General features: G+C 43.5%; 3 protein-coding genes across 5 annotated transcripts; 2 read left to right on the forward strand and 1 right to left on the reverse strand.

Moving 5' to 3' along the window:
* Positions 1-1322: 1322 nt before the first annotated feature.
* LOC130208180 (transcription factor HES-5-like) lies at positions 1323-6374 on the reverse strand. Its single transcript, XM_056437158.1, has 3 exons — positions 6181-6374; positions 2362-2435; positions 1323-2248 (listed from the first exon to the last, which is right to left on the reverse strand). Exons 2-3 carry the CDS (start codon positions 2422-2424, stop codon positions 1826-1828), a joined length of 486 nt encoding a protein of 161 aa, XP_056293133.1. The 5' UTR covers positions 2425-2435; positions 6181-6374; the 3' UTR covers positions 1323-1825.
* LOC130208179 (transcription factor HES-5-like) lies at positions 2294-7416 on the forward strand. Its single transcript, XM_056437156.1, has 3 exons — positions 2294-2368; positions 6114-6187; positions 6301-7416. The coding sequence occupies exons 2-3, from the start codon at positions 6125-6127 to the stop codon at positions 6721-6723; spliced, it is 486 nt and encodes a 161-aa protein (XP_056293131.1). The 5' UTR covers positions 2294-2368; positions 6114-6124; the 3' UTR covers positions 6724-7416.
* Positions 7417-8350: 934 nt separating this feature from the next.
* Positions 8351-22870, forward strand: pank4 (pantothenate kinase 4 (inactive)). Of its 3 annotated transcripts, XM_056437143.1 has the most exons (19): positions 8352-8501; positions 8881-8963; positions 9427-9635; positions 10939-11122; positions 11621-11713; positions 11801-11954; positions 12036-12217; positions 12326-12407; positions 13195-13295; positions 14396-14551; positions 15374-15486; positions 15831-15918; positions 19141-19292; positions 19696-19751; positions 19855-19904; positions 20035-20139; positions 20319-20419; positions 21068-21136; positions 21503-22870. In XM_056437143.1, exons 1-19 carry the CDS (start codon positions 8378-8380, stop codon positions 21723-21725), a joined length of 2325 nt encoding a protein of 774 aa, XP_056293118.1. In that variant the 5' UTR covers positions 8352-8377; the 3' UTR covers positions 21726-22870. The 3 variants fall into 3 exon arrangements, 2 of the variants coding, with proteins under 2 accessions (XP_056293118.1, XP_056293117.1); XM_056437142.1 differs by having other exon boundaries at positions 12036-12407; XR_008834370.1 differs by lacking the exons at positions 21068-21136; positions 21503-22870 and having other exon boundaries at positions 8351-8501; positions 20069-20139; positions 20319-20408.
* Positions 22871-23121: the final 251 nt, after the last annotated feature.

Raw genomic sequence — 23121 nt, forward strand, 5'->3', positions numbered from 1 at the left:
ATTTCCACCTAGAATAGTCATTTACCACATTAACAATGTATAGTGTGTATTTTTGATTAATGTTATCTTTATTGAAAAAACAGTGCTTTTCTTTGAAAAATAAAGACATTTCTAAGTGACCAACAAAACTGCCACTAAGAAATATAATGTTGCCCCTGATATCACGATGAGGGGGCGAGAAATGACCCCATAACTTCCTCTAATAATTATAATAATTTAATGGTGTTTAGTTTTCGTTCTTTGTTGTGTGTGTCCTATCTGTATTGCCTGTACACAAAAAAGCAAGACATATAATTTTGAATAAAAAAAAGTAAAAAAAGTAATAATTGTTAATAGTTGTTAAAAAAATTTGTAAACAATCAATAACCACAAATAAATAAGAATAAAATTGAATAGGATTGTCTGATTTATGTTTTTTTTAATGATTTATGTTCAATAAATAAATGAATAAACACTTTGAATCTGTAGACTACTGCCTAATAGTCTTATTAGTGAATTTTTTTCATGACAATTGCTCATATCCTGTAGGCCTAAATATGTATATTTATTATTTTTGAACAAAGGTTAAAGGTTATTTCACAAGTTTCAAGAAGTGCCCCCAATTTCTTTTGAAATCCTCCCTGGATTTCAGTCACTGGGGGGGAAATTGCCCGATAAAAAATATGTAAATGTCGTCCCCTGCATCAGGGGTCCACGTTTAACCCTTGTGTTGCCTTCGGGTCATTTTGACCCGATTCAATATTTAACCCTCCTGTCGCCTTCGGGTCAATTTGACCCGATTCAATGTTTAATGTCAGTGTTCTTTCGGGAGTCAACAAACAAACATAAAGTACCTCACACTTAAACTTGGAAAACAATATTAATTCTAATAATTTTCTGGAGATTTTAATAGCTGGGGTCATATTGACCTCAAGGGTAAAATATATTAGTAAATATAAAGGTAACAGGAGGGTTAAACATTGAATCGGGTCAATATGACCCGAAGGCGACAGGAGGGTGAAACATTGAATCGGGTCAAATTGACCCGAAGGCAACACAAGGGTTAAGAAGCACTGCTTCAGAGGAACGGCCTTCATCCCCAGAGAAGAGTTCAATCTGAGTCACTGAGACACAAAATGCTGACGTGACGTTTTCTGGCTCCTCGTCCACCAGACGGTTGAGACGTCTCCTCAACATGTGAGGACCGGAGCCGTCGCACCGCTGACCACAACCCGGTGATCTTCTGCTTCAAAATACATCTAAACATATGCAGCAGATTAAAGTTATTTAAATGCAGTAATCTACATAAGTGTGTGGTTTATAAAAAAGAAGAGAAAACAAGGTTTTATTTTGTTTTGTTTTTTGTGATTGTTTTATTGCGCGTCACTTGTCTTGAAGAGATACATTCACGGTGACACATTTTCCAAACAACAAGTCCTTCACTGAAGGTCCGAGTGCTGCGGCTCACAGAGTTATAACAATACGGCACATTAGTCTTCATGAAGAATGATAAATGTGTCTGCGTTAATGCAGACGATCGAGACGTCCAGAGAAATATCGGAAAAGGACATTTCAGTAAACAGGATATGTGAACGCCACATGTAAATCTGAAACATGTTCAACATGATCAACGTGTCTCCTGAAGGGAGTCGAAGCACACACAGCGTTGTCCCTGACAACATCAAGGCGTTCCCTCGGGGAGCGATACGGTTCACTTCACAGAGTAAAGGATGAATACAAGATTTACTTTGACAAACAAAGTGAGAAACAAGCTGCAAATATCACAGAAACACAGAACGAGACCTTTACAAAAGGTGACACCAACACTCCACGTGAGGCCGAGGATCTACCACGGCCTCCAGGGGGCGCTGTTGACTGCACTCTTCTCTTTGCTGATGCTGGTCTGGACTGTGGAGCTCAGAGGAGAGAAGTCCGCCTCTCTCCGGTTCTTCTCGGAGGAAGACTGCAGCTTGTTGAAGTGGTGCATCAGTCTTCTCTTGGACGGGGTCTTCCCCTGCTCCCTGGACAGGAAGTGGTTCACCTCTTGGACACATCTGGAGTAGCCCTGACCAACAGCTGCAGAGTCCACAGCTTGATTCTGCTGCTGCAGTCGCCTCAGGACACACACGGTCATCTCCAGGATGTCTGCTTTCTCCAGCTTGGAGTCTGGCTGCTGTTTGAGGAACTCTGGATCCAGGAGAGACTTGAGCTGCTCAATGCTGCTGTTGATTCTCTCTCTGCGTAACTTCTCCACCAGAGGCTTCCTGATCTGCAGAGAGAGGAACAAAGTCATGAAGACACTTATTCTGGAGTCCAGAGTGAGCGTGAAGAAAGACGGCTTCTCGTGGACAACAGTGACATCTTCTTGAATCTTTCATTCACCTTGTGGGTCAGAGTCAGATGCTCCTGAGAATTGGTCCTCGCTGCAGTGATTGTAGGAGCCATGGATCTCTGTGCTGTAGAGGTCTCTGTAGAGAGAATCTGATCTCTGCTGGCTCCATCCCTCCTACTTATAGTCCCACATCTCCATATCAATGTGTGGGTCTGGGTCGACTTGGTGTTTCCCACAGTCTCAGCCAATCAGAGAGCTTGGTGAGACAATGAGGGATGCAGCATGCTGAATGGTTTTATTGCCCCGGGGGACAATGGTTAGATCTCCGGGGAACAGGTGGAGGACTGAGAGGGGTGTGTGTGTGTGTGTGTGTGTGGGGGGGGGGGGGGGGGGGGTGATGGAGGGAGACTCTCAGAGCTCTGTGTGAATCTGGGAAAGTGGTGACCCTGTAGAGAGCAGATCTGCTGCCTGATGCTGGGATCAGTGACTTTGACTGAGCACACGCTCATCATCCCTTCACACGTGGGAGACTGGCACTGAAATTATTAAATGATGTCACGTTACAGTCTGAAATTCACAATTGACCGTGTTTAATATTTAAAAAATGTATGCAACGTAAAAGACAGAAAAAATATTCCTCCAAAGAGAGAAAACTCTGCTAGAAGAGAGGATAATAATAATAATAAAATATGGACTCTGCAGTTGAGGTGGTAGACTCAGTAAATTTAAAGTAACACCCTCTAGGATGCAGCGGGGCTTTAAAATAAATAGTTTTCTTCTTTACGTCTGGAAGAAGCCGGTTTGAACACGTTTTAAATATATTTCGATTGCAGGCTATTATAAACGTAACTTTACGATGTCTCGTCGCAGCATCACGAGCAGCTGATCAATCACACGGCCGTCAACAGTCGGAATGCCGAGGGACGCTTTCCGAACGCTCCTTAATCCTCACGTCTGCATTCCTGATCGACGTCCCCCCGAAGCCCGGTAATGACGGCAGGAATTCCCATTCGGAGGCAGCGAGACTCGTAAACTGACTCCATAATTAATGTGATGTGCAACCAGACACACTTCTTTTGTGGCGCTGAATGGAGCGAGTGTGGGAAAGCAGAGAAACCTCACTCACAGAGAGGGATGACAAAGAGACAAAGAGGCCTGTGAGGGGGGAGGGGAGGGGGGGGCGGGGCTTCTTCACCACTGGATGCTTTATATTTATTTATTTAACTCACTAGACTAGTTTCATCATATGTTTCAATGTTGGTAATAAAAGAACCCATTCGAGACATTTTTGCTGTTTTTGTTGAAATAAATTCAATTAAAATTTGTATTTAAATCTATACTGATGCCAGATTATCAAATCAGTTTTTTTATTAATCTAATTATAGTGTAGTCTATCTTTTTTTCTAAAAATGTATCGTTCAAAAAATGTGCTAAATGTGTTTGAAAACAAAAATACACAGCCTCCATCTTTAGAATAAAGAAGATACAGAAACAGTTTAAGTTGAACCCTCCTTGTTTCACATTTATATTACAGTATATGTAATAAATGACACGATGCAGCAGATATGACGTGTTTAATCACAGATTTGTCACCATCACTATAATTCTTACTCAAGCATAGATTGAGGGCTTGTGTCAAAACAGATGATGGATGATAATCCTGCATGAAAATAATTTTAAATATATTCAAATCTGGCTTCATAGGAGGACACATGTGATAATATTTGATAAATACTGAATATAAACACTTCAAAAGTCCTTTTAGCTGCTCACAACTACACCACAAAGTATTCAAAACCATTTATTAAAAGTGTTTATACTTCTTCAAATAAAAAGATGTAGTTCAAAGCCCTAGTTCTGAAATCTGGCCCCACACACACATCTCTATTCCTCTGCTACACCCCTCTCATAATATTGGTGTTTATTGGTCCTCCTAATTGAGGAGTGTCTACACAACAAGCGTCGGCCTCGAGGGACGAGGGAGCGCCGCGAGCCGCCTGTGAGGAGACGAGTTAGCATCTAACAGCAGCCCATTGAGGAGCGCCGCGAGGGCCGAGCGTGTGGGAACGCCGCGGGAGCCGAGGCCCAGTCGGCGTGATCAGCATCCTCCACGCCGCCGGCAGCTCGCCGCCTCTCAGGGGAGTGGGCACACTTTGCCCTCTCCTCTCCTCCTGGAACTCCTTCTCTCTCTCCTCTCTCTCTCCTCTCTCTCCTCTCTATCGCTCCTCTCTCTCCTCTCTCCTCCCTCCTCTCTCTCCTCTCTCTCTCCTCTCTCTCCTCTCCTCCTGGAACTCCTTCTCTCTCTCTCCTCTCTCTCTATCCTCTCTCTCTCCTCTCTCTCTCTCCTCTCTCTCTCTCCTCTCTGTCTCTCCTCTCTCTCTCTCTCCCTCTCTCTCTCCTCTCTCTCCTCTCTCTCTCTCCTCTCTCTCTCTCCTCTCTCTCTCTTTGGTACCGGCTCTAGAACTTGTGCCAACTTATTTCCCACTTTATACGGTCATTATTTCAATGTACAGGCCTTTTATGGGTTTTTTCTTCTTCTTTGATTTATTTGATAAGGGGCAGTCACATTAATAACAACATTTCTGCAAATGTGCCAAGAGGCTATTGTTTCATCTGTGGTCCCGAGAGACAGACGTCATAAAACAAACCTAAAAACATAAGATTACACATACAATGTTTGTACAATATTTACGCTATCGGTGTTTATTCTAATGGACGTTTCATGTTTGGACGTACGTGTTGACCTTTTGACCTTTGGGGAAACCTTTTACAACATCGACTGACAGTTTATGACAGTTTAGTTTGAAACATAAATGAAAAGGCAGATTTCTTATTTCTTGACCTTTTAATCCATTGGCTGTAAGTTTATTTCCATACATTAAAACACAAGCCTTCATAGTTTTCTTCCAGGTGCTTGAGGTCGTTGTGTTTGCTTAAACATCTTGAGGTGCCTGTTCATAAAAATAAATAAAATAAATGAAATAAATGAAATAAATGAAATAAATTAAATAAATAAAATGAATAAAATGAATAAAATGAATAAAATGAATAAAATAAATAAAATAAATAAAATAAATAAATTAAATAAATGAATTAAATAAATAAAGTTTATTAATTAAATAAATTGAATAAATTAAATAAATTAAATTGAAATGTGTTTTTTGTTCATTACATCAAACGTTCCAGTTTCCCTCCTATATACTTTTTTAAGGAAGGGGGATTGTTCATACATCATACATAGTCTGATTTATAGGATATTTTATTCCGAAAAAATATATGGTCATATCCAAAATTCCTAACATGAATTTGTACATTTGTAATCGAAAAAATAGTGTCATGATGATATCGCTTAGATTCATATAATAGGGATTTAACATAACAATAATTAAAGATATGAAGATGTTTTTAGGACAATCTCCCAGTGGGTCTCCCTCGGGATGATGAGCGTGTGCTCAGTCAAAGTCATTGATCCCAGCATCAGGCAGCAGATCTGCTCTGACAGGGTCACCACTTTCCCACATTCACACAGAGTCTCCCTCCATCACCCCCACACACACACGCACACACACACACACCCTTCCCAGTCCTACACCTGTTACCCTGAGATCTAACCATTGTCCCCCAGGCATTAAGAGCGATAAGTGTGCTGCTCCCTCATTGTCTCACCAAGCTCTCTGATTGGCTGAGACTGTGGGAAACACCAAGTCGACCCAGACCCACACATTGATATGGAGATGTGGGACTATAAGTAGGAGGGATGGAGCCAGCAGAGATCAGATTCTCTCTACAGAGACCTCTACAGCACAGAGATCCATGGCTCCTACAATCACTGCAGCGAGGACCAATTCTCAGGAGCATCTGACTCTGACCCACAAGGTGAATGAAAGATTCAAGAAGATGTCACTGTTGTCCACGAGAAGCCGTCTTTCTTCACGCTCACTCTGGACTCCAGAATAAGTGTCTTCATGACTTTGTTCCTCTCTCTGCAGATCAGGAAGCCTCTGGTGGAGAAGTTACGCAGAGAGAGAATCAACAGCAGCATTGAGCAGCTCAAGTCTCTCCTGGATCCAGAGTTCCTCAAACAGCAGCCAGACTCCAAGCTGGAGAAAGCAGACATCCTGGAGATGACCGTGTGTGTCCTGAGGCGACTGCAGCAGCAGAATCAAGCTGTGGACTCTGCAGCTGTTGGTCAGGGCTACTCCAGATGTGTCCAAGAGGTGAACCACTTCCTGTCCAGGGAGCAGGGGAAGACCCCGTCCAAGAGAAGACTGATGCACCACTTCAACAAGCTGCAGTCTTCCTCCGAGAAGAACCGGAGAGAGGCGGACTTCTCTCCTCTGAGCTCCACAGTCCAGACCAGCATCAGCAAAGAGAAGAGTGCAGTCAACAGCGCCCCCTGGAGGCCGTGGTAGACACCTACAGCCTGGAGCTACGAAGACCAACTGAGATGACCTCACTGGTCAAAGATTACTGGAGGGGAATTCTTCTGAACTCTGAAATGTGATGAACTTGTTCTTCTGTTTCTACAGAAGGTTGTTTTTTGGGCAAAAGTTATTGTCAGACACATTATTCTGAAATGCAAAAGAGTCGTCTGTGCAAGTTGTTTTAATTGACCTGAAGGTCATATTGAACGTAAACATTTCCATTTATTTTTTGGGAATATTTTTTCAAAGAAAGGGAAATCACATTTTGGTGAAAATATTGAGGAGCATAACATTGTATTCTGTGAATACCAAATATCCTTGTATTGATTTATGAATATAATCAAATGTTTAGCCAATATTGGCCAGAATTATCACAACTGCCTTAAAGTCCTAGAAAGTCTTCTTTATCAAGATTAATTCAGTGACAAGAAATGTATTTACTTTACTATGTAAAATATTATTCACTCATGTTGAGTCTTGAATGTTTTTGTTCTGTTGTATGCAAATACATATTTTCTCTCAGTGTAAGAGAGTTCACTCTGTTTAGCTTGTCCTAAACGATTCCCTGTGTGTTGTAACACACACTGACGCTGTTCAACTCTATTGAGTACAATGTATTTTACTGTGATGCATCATCACCACCAGTGCCTCTATGATGGGACTCATTCAATATGTTTTGAATAAAAAACATCAGCATAACCTTGAGCTTTGTCATTTTGTAATTCATCAGCAACATTATTTTGTATAATAGTCTATTTCTCAATGGTCACTTTATATTTCTATTTTGGCCTAGCAGTGCCATCTAGTGGTTGGTTTGTGTATGCGCACTTCAAATGCAGTTGTACAACACAAAAACAGATTAGGGGTTGGTAAAAACATCTTATTACACTTTGTATTATATCTTTTTTCTTTCATTCGCTGCTCCATTTCATCATGTAATGGAAATATTCGACATGTATTGTGCATTAGTTATACACATGTTAGACAACTTGGGATCTCCGTTAGGATTGGAAAATGAAGTCTGGTGGGTTTTAACAAAGTAAAAATAAATGAGTTATGAATTAGCTGCCAGCTGCTGCATGTGAAAGGGTCAAAGTTCAACGGGCAAACAATCAGTTGAAGGCTACAGTAGTTGTTACTTCATTTATAAAACCTTCTTAAGAATTAAAAACATACATTTGTGGTTTGTTAAAATTATAGTCATTATTTATATATATTGTTGAGTCTATAGCTGGCACACATCTAAATAATAAGTATGAGCAGCACGCAATAACACGTCATCATCTATTGTCAATTCGAAAGAATAATAAGCAAAACCAGTTAACCTTCTCCTCAGTAGTCAGTAGTCTACTCCTTTCTATTTTTAAAAATTCGTGACAGTTGAGAGTAAACTTGTAAATAATACATAAAGACAATCATTATTTTTACAAATTTACTATTTTCTTCAGATGTTAATCAAGTTAATTAAATTTGTTTCAAAAAGAAGTATGTAGCTAAACGAATGGGTTAATGAAGGTTGAAGACTGGAACCCTCACACGCCGCACAGTGCAGGCGGATGCTGATTGGACGACTGGTGGGGGCGGTGCCGCGCACGTACGCCACGGCGCGGCGCGCACGCAGAATCAGACCGTTGCCGCGACCATGGCGGACTGCGGCGGAATCCACAGCAGCACGAGTGGACACACCATGGACAAAAGCATCACTCTGCCGCCCGACGAGATATTCCGCAACTTGGAGAACGCGAAGCGGTTCGCCATTGACATAGGTACCCCGGGAATACGCGCGTTTTTTGTCTATTCATTCAGCCACTTCCGCGTTCACGTAGCTATGACAACACGTGACTTGTAGGAGAAGGTAAACAAGGCGAAGCTAACGCTGTGCGCGTCGTATTCGTTTGTTTGACAGCGGAGTCCGTTCGCCTCCGAGTCGGGAGTCTGGTGAGGCTTCAGGAGGATATTTATCTATTTAAAAAAAATTTAAAACCCGCGCTAACTTTGACAGGTGCGTCATTATTGGTGTTAGCTTCCAGCTAGCGTGTGTCTCTGTTGAGCTCGCTGTCGCTGCAGCCTCGCAGTTTTTACGAGTCTTGATTCTCAATATTCTGCCGGTGGCTGACGGGGTTCGTGTCTGTCTTGCTCGCGCAGGGGGATCCCTCACGAAGCTCGCCTACTACTCGACAGTCCAGCACAAGGTGGCCAAAGTGCGATCCTTCGACCACGCCACAAAGGTAATGCACCGTGTCTGCGTGACGTCACTTTATGCTAAAGTGTGGCGTCCTGTGTCACGTGTTGGACACACAGACCCAGCCTGTTTGCCTGCATGCATAATGCCTCCGGATCTTCACGTGTACTTTAATGATGCCGTGATAATATCACCGAAGAGGCCAGGTGTGTGGCTGCAGGGGTTAATGCTTTCCAAAGATTGTAAGAAATCTTATGTATGCATTTTTTTGACTATGAAAATAAAACAATCTTGGTTGTATGAAACATACAGTTACCACAGGCTACTAGTCCAAGCTGTGGAGACATTGCTAGGTGTATGTATGTCATTATATTTAATGTTCCCTGAGTCTGATATACAGTTTGATTGATTGATACCAGCTGTATATATAATGAAGTGTTCACTCTCTTCTGCTCCTGTGTGTCCGTCTCATGCGTGTGTGTGTGTGTGTGTGTGTGTGTGTCCCTCAGGAGACCACCAGTGACGAGCTCTATGAAATATCTGTGCAGGAAGAGGTCACTGCCCGGCTGCACTTTATAAAGTTTGAAAATGCCTACATTGAAACGTGCTTGGACTTCGTCCGGGACCACCTGGTCAACAACGACACCAAAGTCATCAAAGCCACGGGCGGAGGGGCGCACAAGTACAAAGAGCTCATCGAGAGGAAACTGGGGCTCAGGTGAGTCTGAACTTCTAGACTCTGCATGGGCAAACTTAAACAGGAAAGGGAGGAGGAGATCCGACATATTCTGGAATAAACAACGGTCCACTTCCTATCAAACAAAGGACACACTCGATTGTTCAGGAGGCCAGAGCAGGCACGTTGTTTGTTCAGCTCACCGGTTGAAGAGCTCAACTTCATTCATTCAGACGTGTGTCTTCATGCTACAATAACAAAGTAGAAATGCAACGCTCAAGACGCAGGTGTAATCCTCACAGTTCATCAAGTCACTCGTGGTTAAAAAACAGATTACTATGTTCCACGGTTTCCAGAATGAGAAGAAGACCGTCTGTCACCTTGTGTTGTCTCATTTAAGAATATTACATTGTGTGCTGCAGACAATCGACATTTAAATGTGTACATAACATTCTGCATAAAAGGTGGTGACAGCACTCGTCACAAACGTATATGACTCGCTGACGTCCGTCTTTGGGAGTTTGAGTCTTAGTCTAGTAATTACCGTCGCATTGAAAATGCGGAAGGTTATGTTTTGATCGCCGTGTATTTATTTGTATGCGTGTTATTCGCCTAACTCAAAAAGTATTAAACCGAATCGCATGAAATTTGGTGGGATTATTGGATATTATCCGGGGACCATTTGATTTGATTTTGGGATCGATCGGGTCAAAGGTCAATGTCATGAAAAGGTCAACATCTTCTTGAATCGCATGAAATTTGGTGGGATGTTTGGTTATTATCCAGGGACCATTTGATTAGATTTTGGGATCAATCGGGTCAAAGGTCAAGGTCAAGGTCATGGAAAGGTCTAAATCTTCTTTTTACCATAGCACGGTCAATTTTTATCCAATTGGCATGCAACTAATGCCAAAATGTTCATAATTCAATGCCCAATCTTGTGATATGCGCCGTTCTAGTTTATTTATTTATTTGTATGCGTGTTACTCGCATAACACAAAAAGTATTAAACCGAATCGCATGAAATTTGGTGGGATGATTGGTTATTATCCGGGGACCATTTGATTCGATTTTTGGATCGATCGGGTCAAAGGTCAAGGTCATGAAAAGGTCAAAGTCTTCTTGAATCGCATGAAATTTGGTGGGGTGATTGGTTATTATCCGGGGATCGATCGGGGAAAAGGTCAAAATAGCACGGTACATTTTTATCCAATTGGCATGCAACTAATGCCAACATGTTCATAATTCAATGCCTAATCTTGTGATATGCGAAGGTATGCGCTCTACCGAGTGCCCGTTCTAGTTGCATATTGCTACGATTCAATCGAATGGATTATTTTTTCAGAGTGGACAAAGAGGACGAGATGACCTGCCTCATCAAGGGCTGTAACTTCGTGCTGAGGAACATCCCCCACGAGGCCTTCGTGTACACCAAGCACGCCGACTCCGAGTTCCGCTTCCAGACGACCCAACCGGACATCTTCCCGTACCTGCTGGTGAACATCGGCTCCGGCGTGTCCATCGTCAAGGTAACGACCACCCGGTCGAGACGGAGCAGTCTGGATTAGTCGTTTTCATTTATAAGTCCAGTGGAATAAAGTCTTTACCTTCGCATTGAAAATGCGGAAGGTTATGTTTTGATCGCCATTTATTTATTTGTATGTGTGTTCTTCGCATAACAAAAAAAGTTTTAAACCGAATCGCATGAAATTTGGTGGGATGATTGGTTATTATCCGGGGACCATTTGATTCGATTTTGGGATCGATCGGGTCAAAGGTCAAGGTCATGGATAGGTCAAAATCTTCTTTTTACCATAGCACGGTCAATTTTTATCCAATTGGCATGCAACTAATGCCAACATGTTCATAATTCAATGCCCAATCTTGTGATATGCGAAGGTATGCGCTCTACCGAGTGCCCGTTCTAGTTTGGGAGTTGTTTTGACGATCCGCTCGTCGTCTGATGACGTGCAGCTTTTTCTTATCGTAGTAAAAGGCAACGTCCCGTTCTTCTTTCTCTTCAACAGGTGGAATCTGAGGACAAATTTGAGCGGATAGGAGGAAGCTCAATAGGCGGAGGGACGTTCTGGGGCCTTGGAGTGCTGCTCACCAAAACAAAGGTCTCCTCCACTACTTTGCTCTCGTTTTGCTGTTTTTAGTTTTCCCCCTTAAGCCTCGTGAACTTTCCCCCTCTTTGTCTCCCGTAGAGGTTTGACGAGTTGCTGCAGTTGGCCTCGAAGGGGCAGCACACCAGCGTCGACATGCTGGTCAAAGACATCTACGGAGGCTCTTACGGGTCTTTGGGCTTGACCGGAGATCTCATCGCGAGCAGTTTTGGAAAATCTGCGACCACTGATAAAGGTGAGGCGCCGGACCGTCGAGTTAGAGTCGTCCGATAGATCTATAGAGAGACGTTTTATATGACTCCGTTCTGGACGGCAGGGTTCCCCAAAGAAGACATGGCCAAGAGCCTCCTGCATATGATCAGCAACGACATCGGGCAGCTGGCCTGTCTGTACGCCAAACTCCACAACCTGTCCCGCGTGTACTTCGGGGGCTTCTTCATCAGAGGACACCCCGTCACCATGCACACCATCAGCTACAGCATCAACTTCTTCACCAAGGCAAGGCCTCCCCCCCCTCCTCCCTCCGCCGGCCGCGAGGACATCGTGCCCCCTGAACTTGACCTTCGACCCAGTGTTGTTACGTCACCGTCGTCTTTTTCTTCACAGGGTGAAGTTCAGGCCTTGTTCCTCCGACACGAAGGCTATCTCGGGGCCATCGGAGCGTTCCTTAAAGGAGCGGAGGAGGACAGTAAGGAGAACACGCGGCACTAAAGCACAACGTTGTCCTCAGTTTACGTTACATGTTGATAGATGTTAGGCTGGAACGCGTAAATGTCATTTATCAGTGTGGGAAGAAAGAAAAGTGTTCTAGCAGTTTGCCTTTTATGTCAAAACATCTTTGCTGATGAAAGCAGATCCGTTGTGATCACCGTGGTTTTCACACACGTCACGCATGCGATCGCTTCGCCACACACGACTCATGCTCGAAGGAGACTTCAGACCTCAGGTCTGAATAAAACCCCGTAACTTCACTCGTGAAACCACTGAACCGCCAGCTCGTCTTCTACAAAAACACATTTAACAGGGTCCGTACGGTCATGGAAAACCTGGAAAAGTCATGGCATTTTTAAATGGTCATTTCCAGGCCTGGGAAAGTCATGGAAAAAAACTTAAATCATAAAAGTTTTGAAAAAGTCCTGGACATGTTATAATCACATGTTTACACAAAATTAATATTTTTTTTAAAGAAAGACCCTCAAAATGTAAGCCGGCGTATGCTCTCAATACGCAAGATTTTCTAAATTGTTCATGTTCATACCGAGATTTCAGTTTGGTCATGGACATTTGGTTAAAAGTCCTGGAAATCCATCGGTCAACATGTGTAAGAACCCTGATTTAACTAACGGCCGTGGCAGAATGTAACAGAGCGGATGTTCGACTTAGAAAGTAACAAAAAAATACCTTAAATAATGATTAAACACACAATAATTTAAACGTTAGTCATGAATGTGTAACTGCATCTTGCACCCATCTAGATCCAAACCAGTACAGTTGGGGGGAGAATTACGCGGGAAGCTCTGGCCTGATGAGCATCTCTCCGGACATGAATCCCATGCAGCGCGCACGGAGCGGAACGGTGAGTCTGCAGTTCCACCGTGAACCACCAGGAGCCCTCTTAGAACCTCATGGCCCATTTTCACTCTAATGCCGGTTCATTGTTACCGTCGCATTGAAAATGCGGAAGGTTATGTTTTGATCGCCGTGTATTTATTTATTTATTTGTATGCGTTTTACTCGCATAACTCAAAAAGTATTAAACCGAATCGCATGAAATTTGGTGGGATGATTGGTTATTATCCGGGGACCATTTGATTAGATTTTGGGATCAATCGGGTCAAAGGTCAAGATCATGAAAAGGTCAAAATCTTCTTTTTACCATAGTACGGTCAATTTTTATACAATTGGCATGCAACTAATGCCAACATGTTCATAATTCAATGCCCAATCTTGTGATATGCGAAGGTATGCGCTCTACCGAGTGCCCGTTCTAGTTTTAATTTGTATTTTTTATTCCACCAGCTTTCTCTCCCCTTTCTTCCCGAAGTCATCACATATCTGATATTGTTGTTAATTGTAACGTATCTATCTCCTGTGTAGAGTCCCCATCGTCACCGTGGTCACACAAAGGCATTTATTGATCTTTCTTTTCACTTCCTCTCCACACACTCCTCTGTCTCCCTAACCCTCTCCTTCAGTTCCCAGTGAGTGTCTCCGTCTGCTGGTGTGCTCTGGTTTGGTAACCGCTCCACTGTGGAAGTTGGATGTGTCACTCTGCTCCCTGCAGGTTTATTCTTCTCATCGTGTGGCGTTTTGATTCTCCTCAAAGTCCTGCCACGGCGGCGTCCGTAACTAACTCGTTTTTTTTTATGGCCGCTTTGCATTCTGGTTCCCGGGTGTGATGCCGGTCGCCCCCCCGCTAACAGCTGCTGCCTCCCGAGTTCCTGCTTTTCTTTTGCTTGGTGCAAATGAAACATTAGCTCTGAGCTCATCTTTGGCGACTCGCCACGAGAGAAACCCGTCGATGTCGTCCTCTCATGGAGTCTCGATTGTGTCCCTCGATGAATGAAATCTGCTGGCTTCCAGGAGCTTTACAAAAAAACGTTTGCATCTTCCTCTTTGCGGTTTCTCTTCTTCTTCAAATCTTATGACGTGTTTTCCCGACCGTGTCGCCTGCAGTTCGACATGCTGGAGATGGACCGCCTGGAGAGGACGCTGGTGAACCTGCCTCTGCTGCAGGACGCCTCGTCCTACATCCCCGACACCGTGGACCTGGCGGAGGACGCGCCGGCCCGCGAGTACTGGCTGTCCTGCTTCGAGGAGGCGCTCGACGGGGTAGGGGGGGGGGGGGAGTCTGAAAATAGGACGCTGACTGACAGAAAGGAACAGAATGATGAAATAATTATGAATTTCACGAGTGAATGAGAAGGTTTTAAACGGATCGTCTCTCTTGAATTGCTCCGTTCTTTGTTGAAGGATTTCTCAGTTCCCATTGATATCTTAGTTTTTATTAATATAAAGCTACATTGTTGGAGAGAAAAAAAGTAAAATCTCAACTTGAGATCCGGTTGTATCGTCTATAGATAGATGATAGATAGATAGATATATACTTTATTAATCCCCAAGGGGAAATTTGTCGTAACAGTAGCAGCACCAATAAACTAAACACACAAGAATAAAAAATTAAATATAAAACAAAATATAAAAAACAGGGATGAAAGATATAGATGTATACAAGTGAAAGATATAGATGTATACAAAGTAAAATATAAAATAAAATATATATGTATATATACAACATATATGCATACACAATACTAATGACAAATTAAATTAAATATAAAAATATTAAATTCAGCCGGTTTAACTATATGAGAACTAAATAATCTCAGAAATGGACGGTACATTTAAGATTAGATAAAATAAGATAATCCTTTATTAGTCCTACAGTGGGGAGATTTCCGGATCCCAGCAGCGGGTGCCCATGAGAGCATTAATAAATGCTTGTTTAAATTGAAATGTTAAGTTTAATTTGGTGTTTGAGTCAGCTTTTTCTATGACTGTTTTATGTGTTTCCTTCTCATCCTGTGCACGGCAGAGGTCGAACACGGCTGATTATCTGTGGTTCTTGTTTTTTTTGTTTTTCTTCCGGAGCAGGTGGTTAAGAGAGCGTTGGCCAGTCAGCCCGACATGCCGGAGGCGGCCGAGCGAGCCGAGAAGTTCCGGCAGAAATACCGACACAAGCTCCAGACCCTCCGCCACCAGCCTTTGTACGAACGGCTTGTTTGTTTGTTTGTTTGTTTGTTTTGCCCGAGGCTGCTTCTGGTCGACTACACTTCGAGTCTTTTGCTTCAACGTCTGCGTTGGTTTCATTCTTTCGTTCCGTCACGAGAACGATCAGCGGGAGCGCCGGAAGAAAATGACGTAGTTTCAGAAACCATCTTTAATATGTTCGGAGGTTTCGACGGGTCGGCTCGGCAACGTGTTTCTGTTGTCGAGACAAAAATCAAACCAGTAACAGCGTGAAGAGTACAGCGCATGAACCGGCCCTGTTGTTGTTGTTGTTGTGTGTTTTTCTCCCCGGCTGACGTAGAGTGCTTCTCTTCTCCCGCAGCGCTTATGGATCCCTGACGGTCAGAAGTCTGTTGGACACGAGGGAGCACTGCTTGAACGAGTTCAACTTTCCCGACCCCTACTCTAAGGTCTGCGCCCCGTCCATCCGTCTTTCTCTTCTTCTTTTCCTCCCTTCTTCTCTGCATCCTCTCTTTGTGCCACGCAGCCGCTCTGGTCTCCTCAAGTCTCGCGGCGACAATCTCGTTCCGCCTCGGGAATTCTTTTGCCGAGCAAAGCGAACACATGTCCTCAAAGTGTTCAGGGTTCGTACAGGTCGGTGAAAACCTGGAAACGTCCTGGAATTTATTAATGGTTATTTCCAGGCCTGGAAAAGTCCAGAAAGAAAAAAAAATCACCAACGTTTTGGAAAAGTCGTGTACATTTGTTATATTCATATGTTCATTTACGCTGAGTTTTTTTGAATGAATAAGCTTTTAAAAGAATGACGCTCAAAATATCAGCCGCCATACGCTCTTTCATACACATTTTTCCCACTGCGAGTGAACGCACCGTCACTGAAAAGACAAGAATGTTTATTGTTAATTCTTCTCATCTAAACTATTGTCTCTCGTTTGAGTCATCTAAGGTTACATACTGTACGCTTTGAAATTCCCATTGTCAGTTTAAATACGATATGTTCTCACTTTTTCATGTGGACACCAAGATTTCACAAAATGTTTGGTCATGGAAATTTGATTTAAAGTCCTGGACACCCATTGGTCATGTGTATGAACCTGTTCATTGGTCATGTGTATGAACCTGTTCATTGGTCATGTGTATGAACCTGTTCATTGGTCATGTGTATGAACCTGTTCATTGGTCATGTGTATGAACCTGTTCATTGGTCATGAGGATGAACCCTGTTCATTGGTCATGTGTATGAACCTGTTCATTGGTCATGAGGATGAACCTGTTCATTGGTCATGTGTATGAACCTGTTCATTGGTCATGTGTATGAACCTGTTCATTGGTCATGAGGATGAACCCTGTTCATTGGTCATATGGATGAACCTGTTCATTGGTCATGTGTATGAACCCTGTTCATTGGTCATGTGTATGAACCTGTTCATTGGTCATGAGGATGAACCCTGTTCATTGGTCATGAGTATGAACCTGTTCATTGGTCATGTGTATGAACCTGTTCATTGGTCATGAGTATGAACCTGTTCATTGGTCATGAGTATGAACCTGTTCATTGGTCATGAGTATGAACCTGTTCATTGGTCATGAGTATGAACCTGTTCATTGGTCATGTGTATGAACCCAGTTCATTGGTCATGAGTATGAACCTGTTCATTGGTCATGAGTATGAACCTGTTCATTGGTCATGTGTATGAACCCTGTTCATTGGTCATGTGTATGAACCTGTTCATTGGTCATGAGTATGAACCTGTTCATTGGTCATGTGTATGAACCCTGTTCATTGGTCATGAGTATGAACCCTGTTCATTGGTCATGTGTATGAACCTGTTCATTGGTCATGAGGATGAACCCTGTTCATTGGTCATGTGTATGAACCTGTTCATTGGTCATGTGTATGAACCTGTTCATTGGTCATGAGTATGAACCTGTTCATTGGTCATGAGTATGAACCTGTTCATTGGTCATGTGTATGAACCCAGTTCATTGGTCATGAGTATGAACCTGTTCATTGGTCATGTGTATGAACCCTGTTCATTGGTCATGAGTATGAACCCTGTTCATTGGTCATGTGTATGAACCTGTTCATTGGTCATGTGTATGAACCTGTTCATTGGTCATGTGTATGAACCTGTTCATTGGTCATGTGTATGAACCTGTTCATTGGTCATGTGTATGAACCTGTTCATTGGTCATGTGTATGAACCTGTTCATTGGTCATGAGGATGAACCTGTTCATTGGTCATGTGTATGAACCTGTTCATTGGTCATGAGTATGAACCTGTTCATTGGTCATGTGTATGAACCCTGTTCATTGGTCATGTGTATGAACCTGTTCATTGGTCATGAGTATGAACCCTGTTCATTGGTCATGTGTATGAACCTGTTCATTGGTCATGTGTATGAACCTGTTCATTGGTCATGAGGATGAACCCTGTTCATTGGTCATGTGTATGAACCTGTTCATTGGTCATGAGTATGAACCTGTTCATTGGTCATGAGTATGAACCTGTTCATTGGTCATGATGTGTATGAACCTGTTCATTGGTCATGAGTATGAACCTGTTCATTGGTCATGAGTATGAACCCTGTTCATTGGTCATGTGTATGAACCTGTTCATTGGTCATGTGTATGAACCTGTTCATTGGTCATGAGTATGAACCTGTTCATTGGTCATGTGTATGAACCCTGTTCATTGGTCATGAGTATGAACCTGTTCATTGGTCATGTGTATGAACCTGTTCATTGGTCATGTGGATGAACCTGTTCATTGGTCATGAGTATGAACCTGTTCATTGGTCATGTGTATGAACCTGTTCATTGGTCATGTGTATGAACCTGTTCATTGGTCATGAGTATGAACCTGTTCATTGGTCATGTGTATGAACCCTGTTCATTGGTCATGTGTATGAACCTGTTCATTGGTCATGAGTATGAACCCTGTTCATTGGTCATGTGTATGAACCTGTTCATTGGTCATGTATGAACCTGTTCATTGGTCATGTGTATGAACCCTGTTCATTGGTCATGAGTATGAACCTGTTCATTGGTCATGTGTATGAACCCTGTTCATTGGTCATGTGGATGAACCTGTTCATTGGTCATGAGTATGAACCTGTTCATTGGTCATGTGTATGAACCTGTTCATTGGTCATGAGTATGAACCCTGTTCATTGGTCATGTGTATGAACCTGTTCATTGGTCATGTGTATGAACCCTGTTCATTGGTCATGTGGATGAACCTGTTCATTGGTCATGTGTATGAACCTGTTCATTGGTCATGTGTATGAACCTGTTCATTGGTCATGTGTATGAACCCTGTTCATTGGTCATGTGTATGAACCTGTTCATTGGTCATGTGTATGAACCTGTTCATTGGTCATGTGGATGAACCTGTTCATTGGTCATGTGTATGAACCTGTTCATTGGTCATGAGGATGAACCTGTTCATTGGTCATGTGTATGAACCTGTTCATTGGTCATGTGGATGAACCTGCTCATTGGTCATGTGGATGAACCCTGTTCATTGGTCATGTGGATGAACCCTGCTCATTGGTCATGTGGATGAACCCTGCTCATTGGTCATGTGGATGAACCCTGCTCATTGGTCATGTGGATGAACCCTGTTCATTGGTCATGTGGATGAACCCTGCTCATTGGTCTGTTGCAGATCAAGCAGCAGGAGAACGACAAGGCGCTCAAGTACTACATGAAGGCGGTGAAGTCTCTGGAGGTGCTGAGCTGGGAGGAGAGGCAGTTCGCTCTGATCCGGGGCGTCCTGGCCGGGAACGTCTTCGACTGGGGAGCCAAGGCCGTGTCAGAGTGAGTGGGGTCACGGGGTCACGGGGTCGGCTCTGCTTCCTGTATCCTGGTCGTTTCATGCTGCTACAGGGAGTTTCCCCCCTGCTGTGTTCAGCCAGACGGCCAACAGTTGGATTGAAAGTAGATGTTATTAAGAATGTTTTATAGCACTGCAGTGCTGCTCACAGTCCCTCCAAATAGATTTATTCTTGCTCTTTTTTTTAAAGCCGCAGTAATAACCGCGCCTGTCTCTTTAAGAAGTGAAGACGGGCTGCTGCTTCGTAGCTTTAATCTATAAAACTGCCGTTTTCAGCCTTTTCTCTCTTTTTATATCATTTTAAACTGAATCTGTTGCTTAAGACTGTCAGAACACGACGTTTAAAGACTTTGACCCTGTCCTCTAATCTTGTTTTTGACGTTGCAGCCTCCTGGAGTCCGATCCCGAGTTTGGCTTTGAGCAGGCCAAGCGACAGCTGGAAGGTATCCAAGTATTTCTCTTCTTTATGTGATTTGCCCAAAATGGAGCAGAAGAGTCGTTCAAGAAAAGTCCCACGACGGATTTGTTTTTGTTTTTCTCCTCCAGAGCGTCCGTGGCTCGTGGATTCCTACGACCAGTGGTTTGAGAGACTGAAGGTCAGACTCCTCCTCCTCCTCTTTCAAAGCCAAGTTTATTAGCGCTCAGTAATATCTCCCACTATTTCTCTGTGTTGTTGCCCTTGACGATGAGTGCTTGAATACAATCCATCCTGGTTTTCTCTTGCAGGGTCCCCCTCATAAGTGTGCCTTGTTTTTCGTAGATAATAGTGGACTAGACATCATCCTAGGGGTGATGCCTTTTGTCAGAGAGCTTCTCTCTCGGGGAACGGAGGTAAGAAAAAAAAACTTGGTGAAGCCGATGCCATGTGATCCTAATTATTTGAAATAAAAGATAAATGTAATGGCTCCATCATCGCCTGAGTGGAGGCTGACCAGCTTCACCTGTACTGCTGTGATCGCCCCGTGATGAGGACATGTTTTACCTTCCTATCTCTCCTCGCTCCTCCTCAGGTCGTGTTGGCCAGTAACTCGGCGCCGGCGTTAAACGACGTGACCAACGGGGAACTGCAGATTTTGACCGAGAGCATCGCCGCCATGGACCCGGTGATCCGGTGAGTGTTTCAGGGTTCGTACGGTCATGGAAAACCTGGAAAAGTCATGGAATTTTAAAATGGTCATTTCCAGGCCTGGAAAAGTCATGGAAAAAAACTTAAATCATAAAAGTTTTGAAAAAGTCATGGAAATGTGTTATAATCACGTGTTCATTGACGCCGCGTTTGAAATAATTAATATTCTTTTTTAAAGAAAGACGCTCAAAATGTAAGCCGGCGTACGCTCTCCATACGCAAGATTTTCTAAATTGTTCATGTTTATACCGAGATTTCAGTTTGGTCTTGGACATTTAGTTAAAAGTCCTGGAAATCCATCGGTCAACATGTGTAAGAACACTGAGTATCATCCCGAGTAGTTTCTATGATATTCGAATATAAATCATCTAGAAATAGATTAGAAATGTATAGATGCACATCAATGTCACTACATTTAATGTTCAGTAAGATCAGATAAACCCAATTGATTTATGCTTATATATAGATGTGAGGTTTCCAGCAGATGTGCATTTCCCTTTTGGCCATTTTATTTATTTGACCATCAATACTCGACTTTTATTATCCACGCCGCGGCCAATCAGAGGTCACCGTGTCGTTCTTCAAAACCTTTGTGAACCTCTGCTGACCTGTGGTGTGTCTGTGTGTCTGCAGTGCCGCCCTGAAGGAGGACCGGTTGGCGCTGGTCCAAAGCGGTTCCAGTTCACCCTGCCTGGATCTGAGGTGGGATGCGACGCAATAAGAAAGTCTCTACAGCTTCCGCCGGAGACTAAAAACACACCTTTTCCGACTATATCTGGAGTAAAACACAGATTATTACTTCAGTGGCACTTGAATAGCTCTTATTATGGTACTTTTGTAGTTCGACTATGTTGAGGAAATGTTACTTTCTGTCTTCTTGTTGTTCTTAGTTTGTACTCTTGGTTGATGCTCTTATTGTAAGTCGCTCTGGATCAAAGCGTCTGCTAGATGACACGTGATGTGATGTAACATCACGTGTCATCATTAACATTCAGCCGATGCATCCGACCGCAGCGGGAGGCGGAGCTTACTGTGAAACCAACCCGTTGTCCTCCGTCCTCCCCGCAGCCGCCTGGACAAAGTTCTGGCGATGGTGGTGCGAGAGCGCAAGACGGACCTGGTGATCATCGAGGGGATGGGCCGCGCCATTCACACCAACTACTACGCCGCGCTCAGCTGCGAGAGCCTCAAGATGGCCGTCATCAAGAACTCGTGGCTGGCCGACCGCCTGGGGGGGAAGCTGTTCAGCGTGGTCTTCAAGTACGAGGTGCCGGCGCCGACGCCCTCGTGAGCGGAGTCGGGATGGAACCGATCATCTGTGGATGTCAGGGTGATGGTTCTATTGCTGTCACGCAGGGAATGAACGGAGAGCTTTGAAACGCCATCATTGGCTGAGTTCTTTCTTTCTTTCTTTTTCTTTTCTTTCCATTTCATCGTTGTTCCAGTGGCGTTCTCGCCCGTACGATCGCTGCTTATCGATCTCCATCAACACCCTTGGTTTGTTGTTTTTGTGCTGCGTCATCACTAAAACTCAGACAGTTATTCAGCTGTGATGACGGATGAGAGCTTGTGGGGAAGAAAAAAATCAATAAAAATAAAAAAATCAATGAGACCGTCAATTTTTCATCAGTCATCGACGTCGTGCTGCCAACGTGTGTGTGTGTGTGTGTGTGTGTGTCCGTCCTTCACTGGTACACTTTTACACGGAGTGTATTTCTTGCGCCTCGAGGCCGATGTGATTAATCGTTATTCACTCGTTGCTTTTAGTTCCCGTCGAAGGTTGAGACACAGCACAAATATTGACTGTTTGTCTCCCAGTATTCTCACAACACGGACGAGGAGGACTCTCCCGTCTCTTTTTTATTATTATTGTTATTTTTGACCGCAAGTGAATTAATTGAGATTTCAGAAATGGATGGTTGGCCGTGTTCCTCCACCAGGGGGCAGTATTCTACTGTGAGTTAGTTTTCTTCTTTTTTTTCAAGTTATGATTTCTTAGATCTTTACCAATGTGCTCGGCACATTTTCAGGGTGAATGTTTCCAAACCGTCTCCGTGTATCGACTGATTAACCGGCGCTGTCGTCCGTCCCGAAATCAATCAATCAATCAATAACGGTGCGGCAAACTGTTTGGAGTGGCCCGATGTTTCGGGGACTTTGTCGTCAACAAATCTGATGTTGAGGCAGAATGTGATTTTAAAGGTGAAGAAGAAGAGAAGCCATGCCTTGGTGTGAAGATGTTCCTCAAAGTTCCAGTTGCTTTGACATCAGATTGCAATATAGTTTTATCATATGTACATACAGTATGTGTGTGTGTATATATATATATATATACACACACACACACATGTATATAGTGTATTTGAATCACTTCAGCCGTGTGTATTATTCTCCTGACAATCGATTTTAATTAAATGGTGACGACTCTTTATTTCATTCATTGTGTGTGTGTTCATTTCTCTGGAGGGGGTTGCAGCCGAGGAAGAGGAGGGTTGGCCCATATAAAGAAGAAGAAGAAGAAGCTGCCCCTGGCGCTGTAAAAGCTCGGCATGCGGCGGCTGATGATGCAGGAGGAGGCCCAGCAGGGGGTCCTCCTGCTTCCCTGTGACTGCCAACACACACACACACACACACTCTTTCCCCTCTCCTCACTCCTTTCCCTCACCTCACTCCTTTCCCCTCCTCAC

Source organism: Pseudoliparis swirei, chromosome 18 (genome assembly GCF_029220125.1).
Source record: "Pseudoliparis swirei isolate HS2019 ecotype Mariana Trench chromosome 18, NWPU_hadal_v1, whole genome shotgun sequence".
Classification (NCBI taxonomy): domain Eukaryota; kingdom Metazoa; phylum Chordata; class Actinopteri; order Perciformes; family Liparidae; genus Pseudoliparis; species Pseudoliparis swirei.

Bases quoted from the DNA above. Each gene is read 5' to 3' on its own strand.
- LOC130208180 (XM_056437158.1), bottom strand. From the start codon at position 2,424: ATGGCTCCTACAATCACTGCAGCGAGGACCAATTCTCAGGAGCATCTG. The intron at 2,249-2,361 runs GTGAATGAAAGA...CTCTCTCTGCAG, and splicing joins ATCTGACTCTGACCCACAAG to ATCAGGAAGCCTCTGGTGGA.
- LOC130208179 (XM_056437156.1), top strand. From the start codon at position 6,125: ATGGCTCCTACAATCACTGCAGCGAGGACCAATTCTCAGGAGCATCTG. The intron at 6,188-6,300 runs GTGAATGAAAGA...CTCTCTCTGCAG, and splicing joins ATCTGACTCTGACCCACAAG to ATCAGGAAGCCTCTGGTGGA.
- pank4 (XM_056437142.1), top strand. From the start codon at position 8,378: ATGGCGGACTGCGGCGGAATCCACAGCAGCACGAGTGGACACACCATG. The intron at 12,408-13,194 runs GTAAGGAGAACA...GCACCCATCTAG, and splicing joins TAAAGGAGCGGAGGAGGACA to ATCCAAACCAGTACAGTTGG. The intron at 19,752-19,854 runs GTATCCAAGTAT...TTTCTCCTCCAG, and splicing joins GGCCAAGCGACAGCTGGAAG to AGCGTCCGTGGCTCGTGGAT.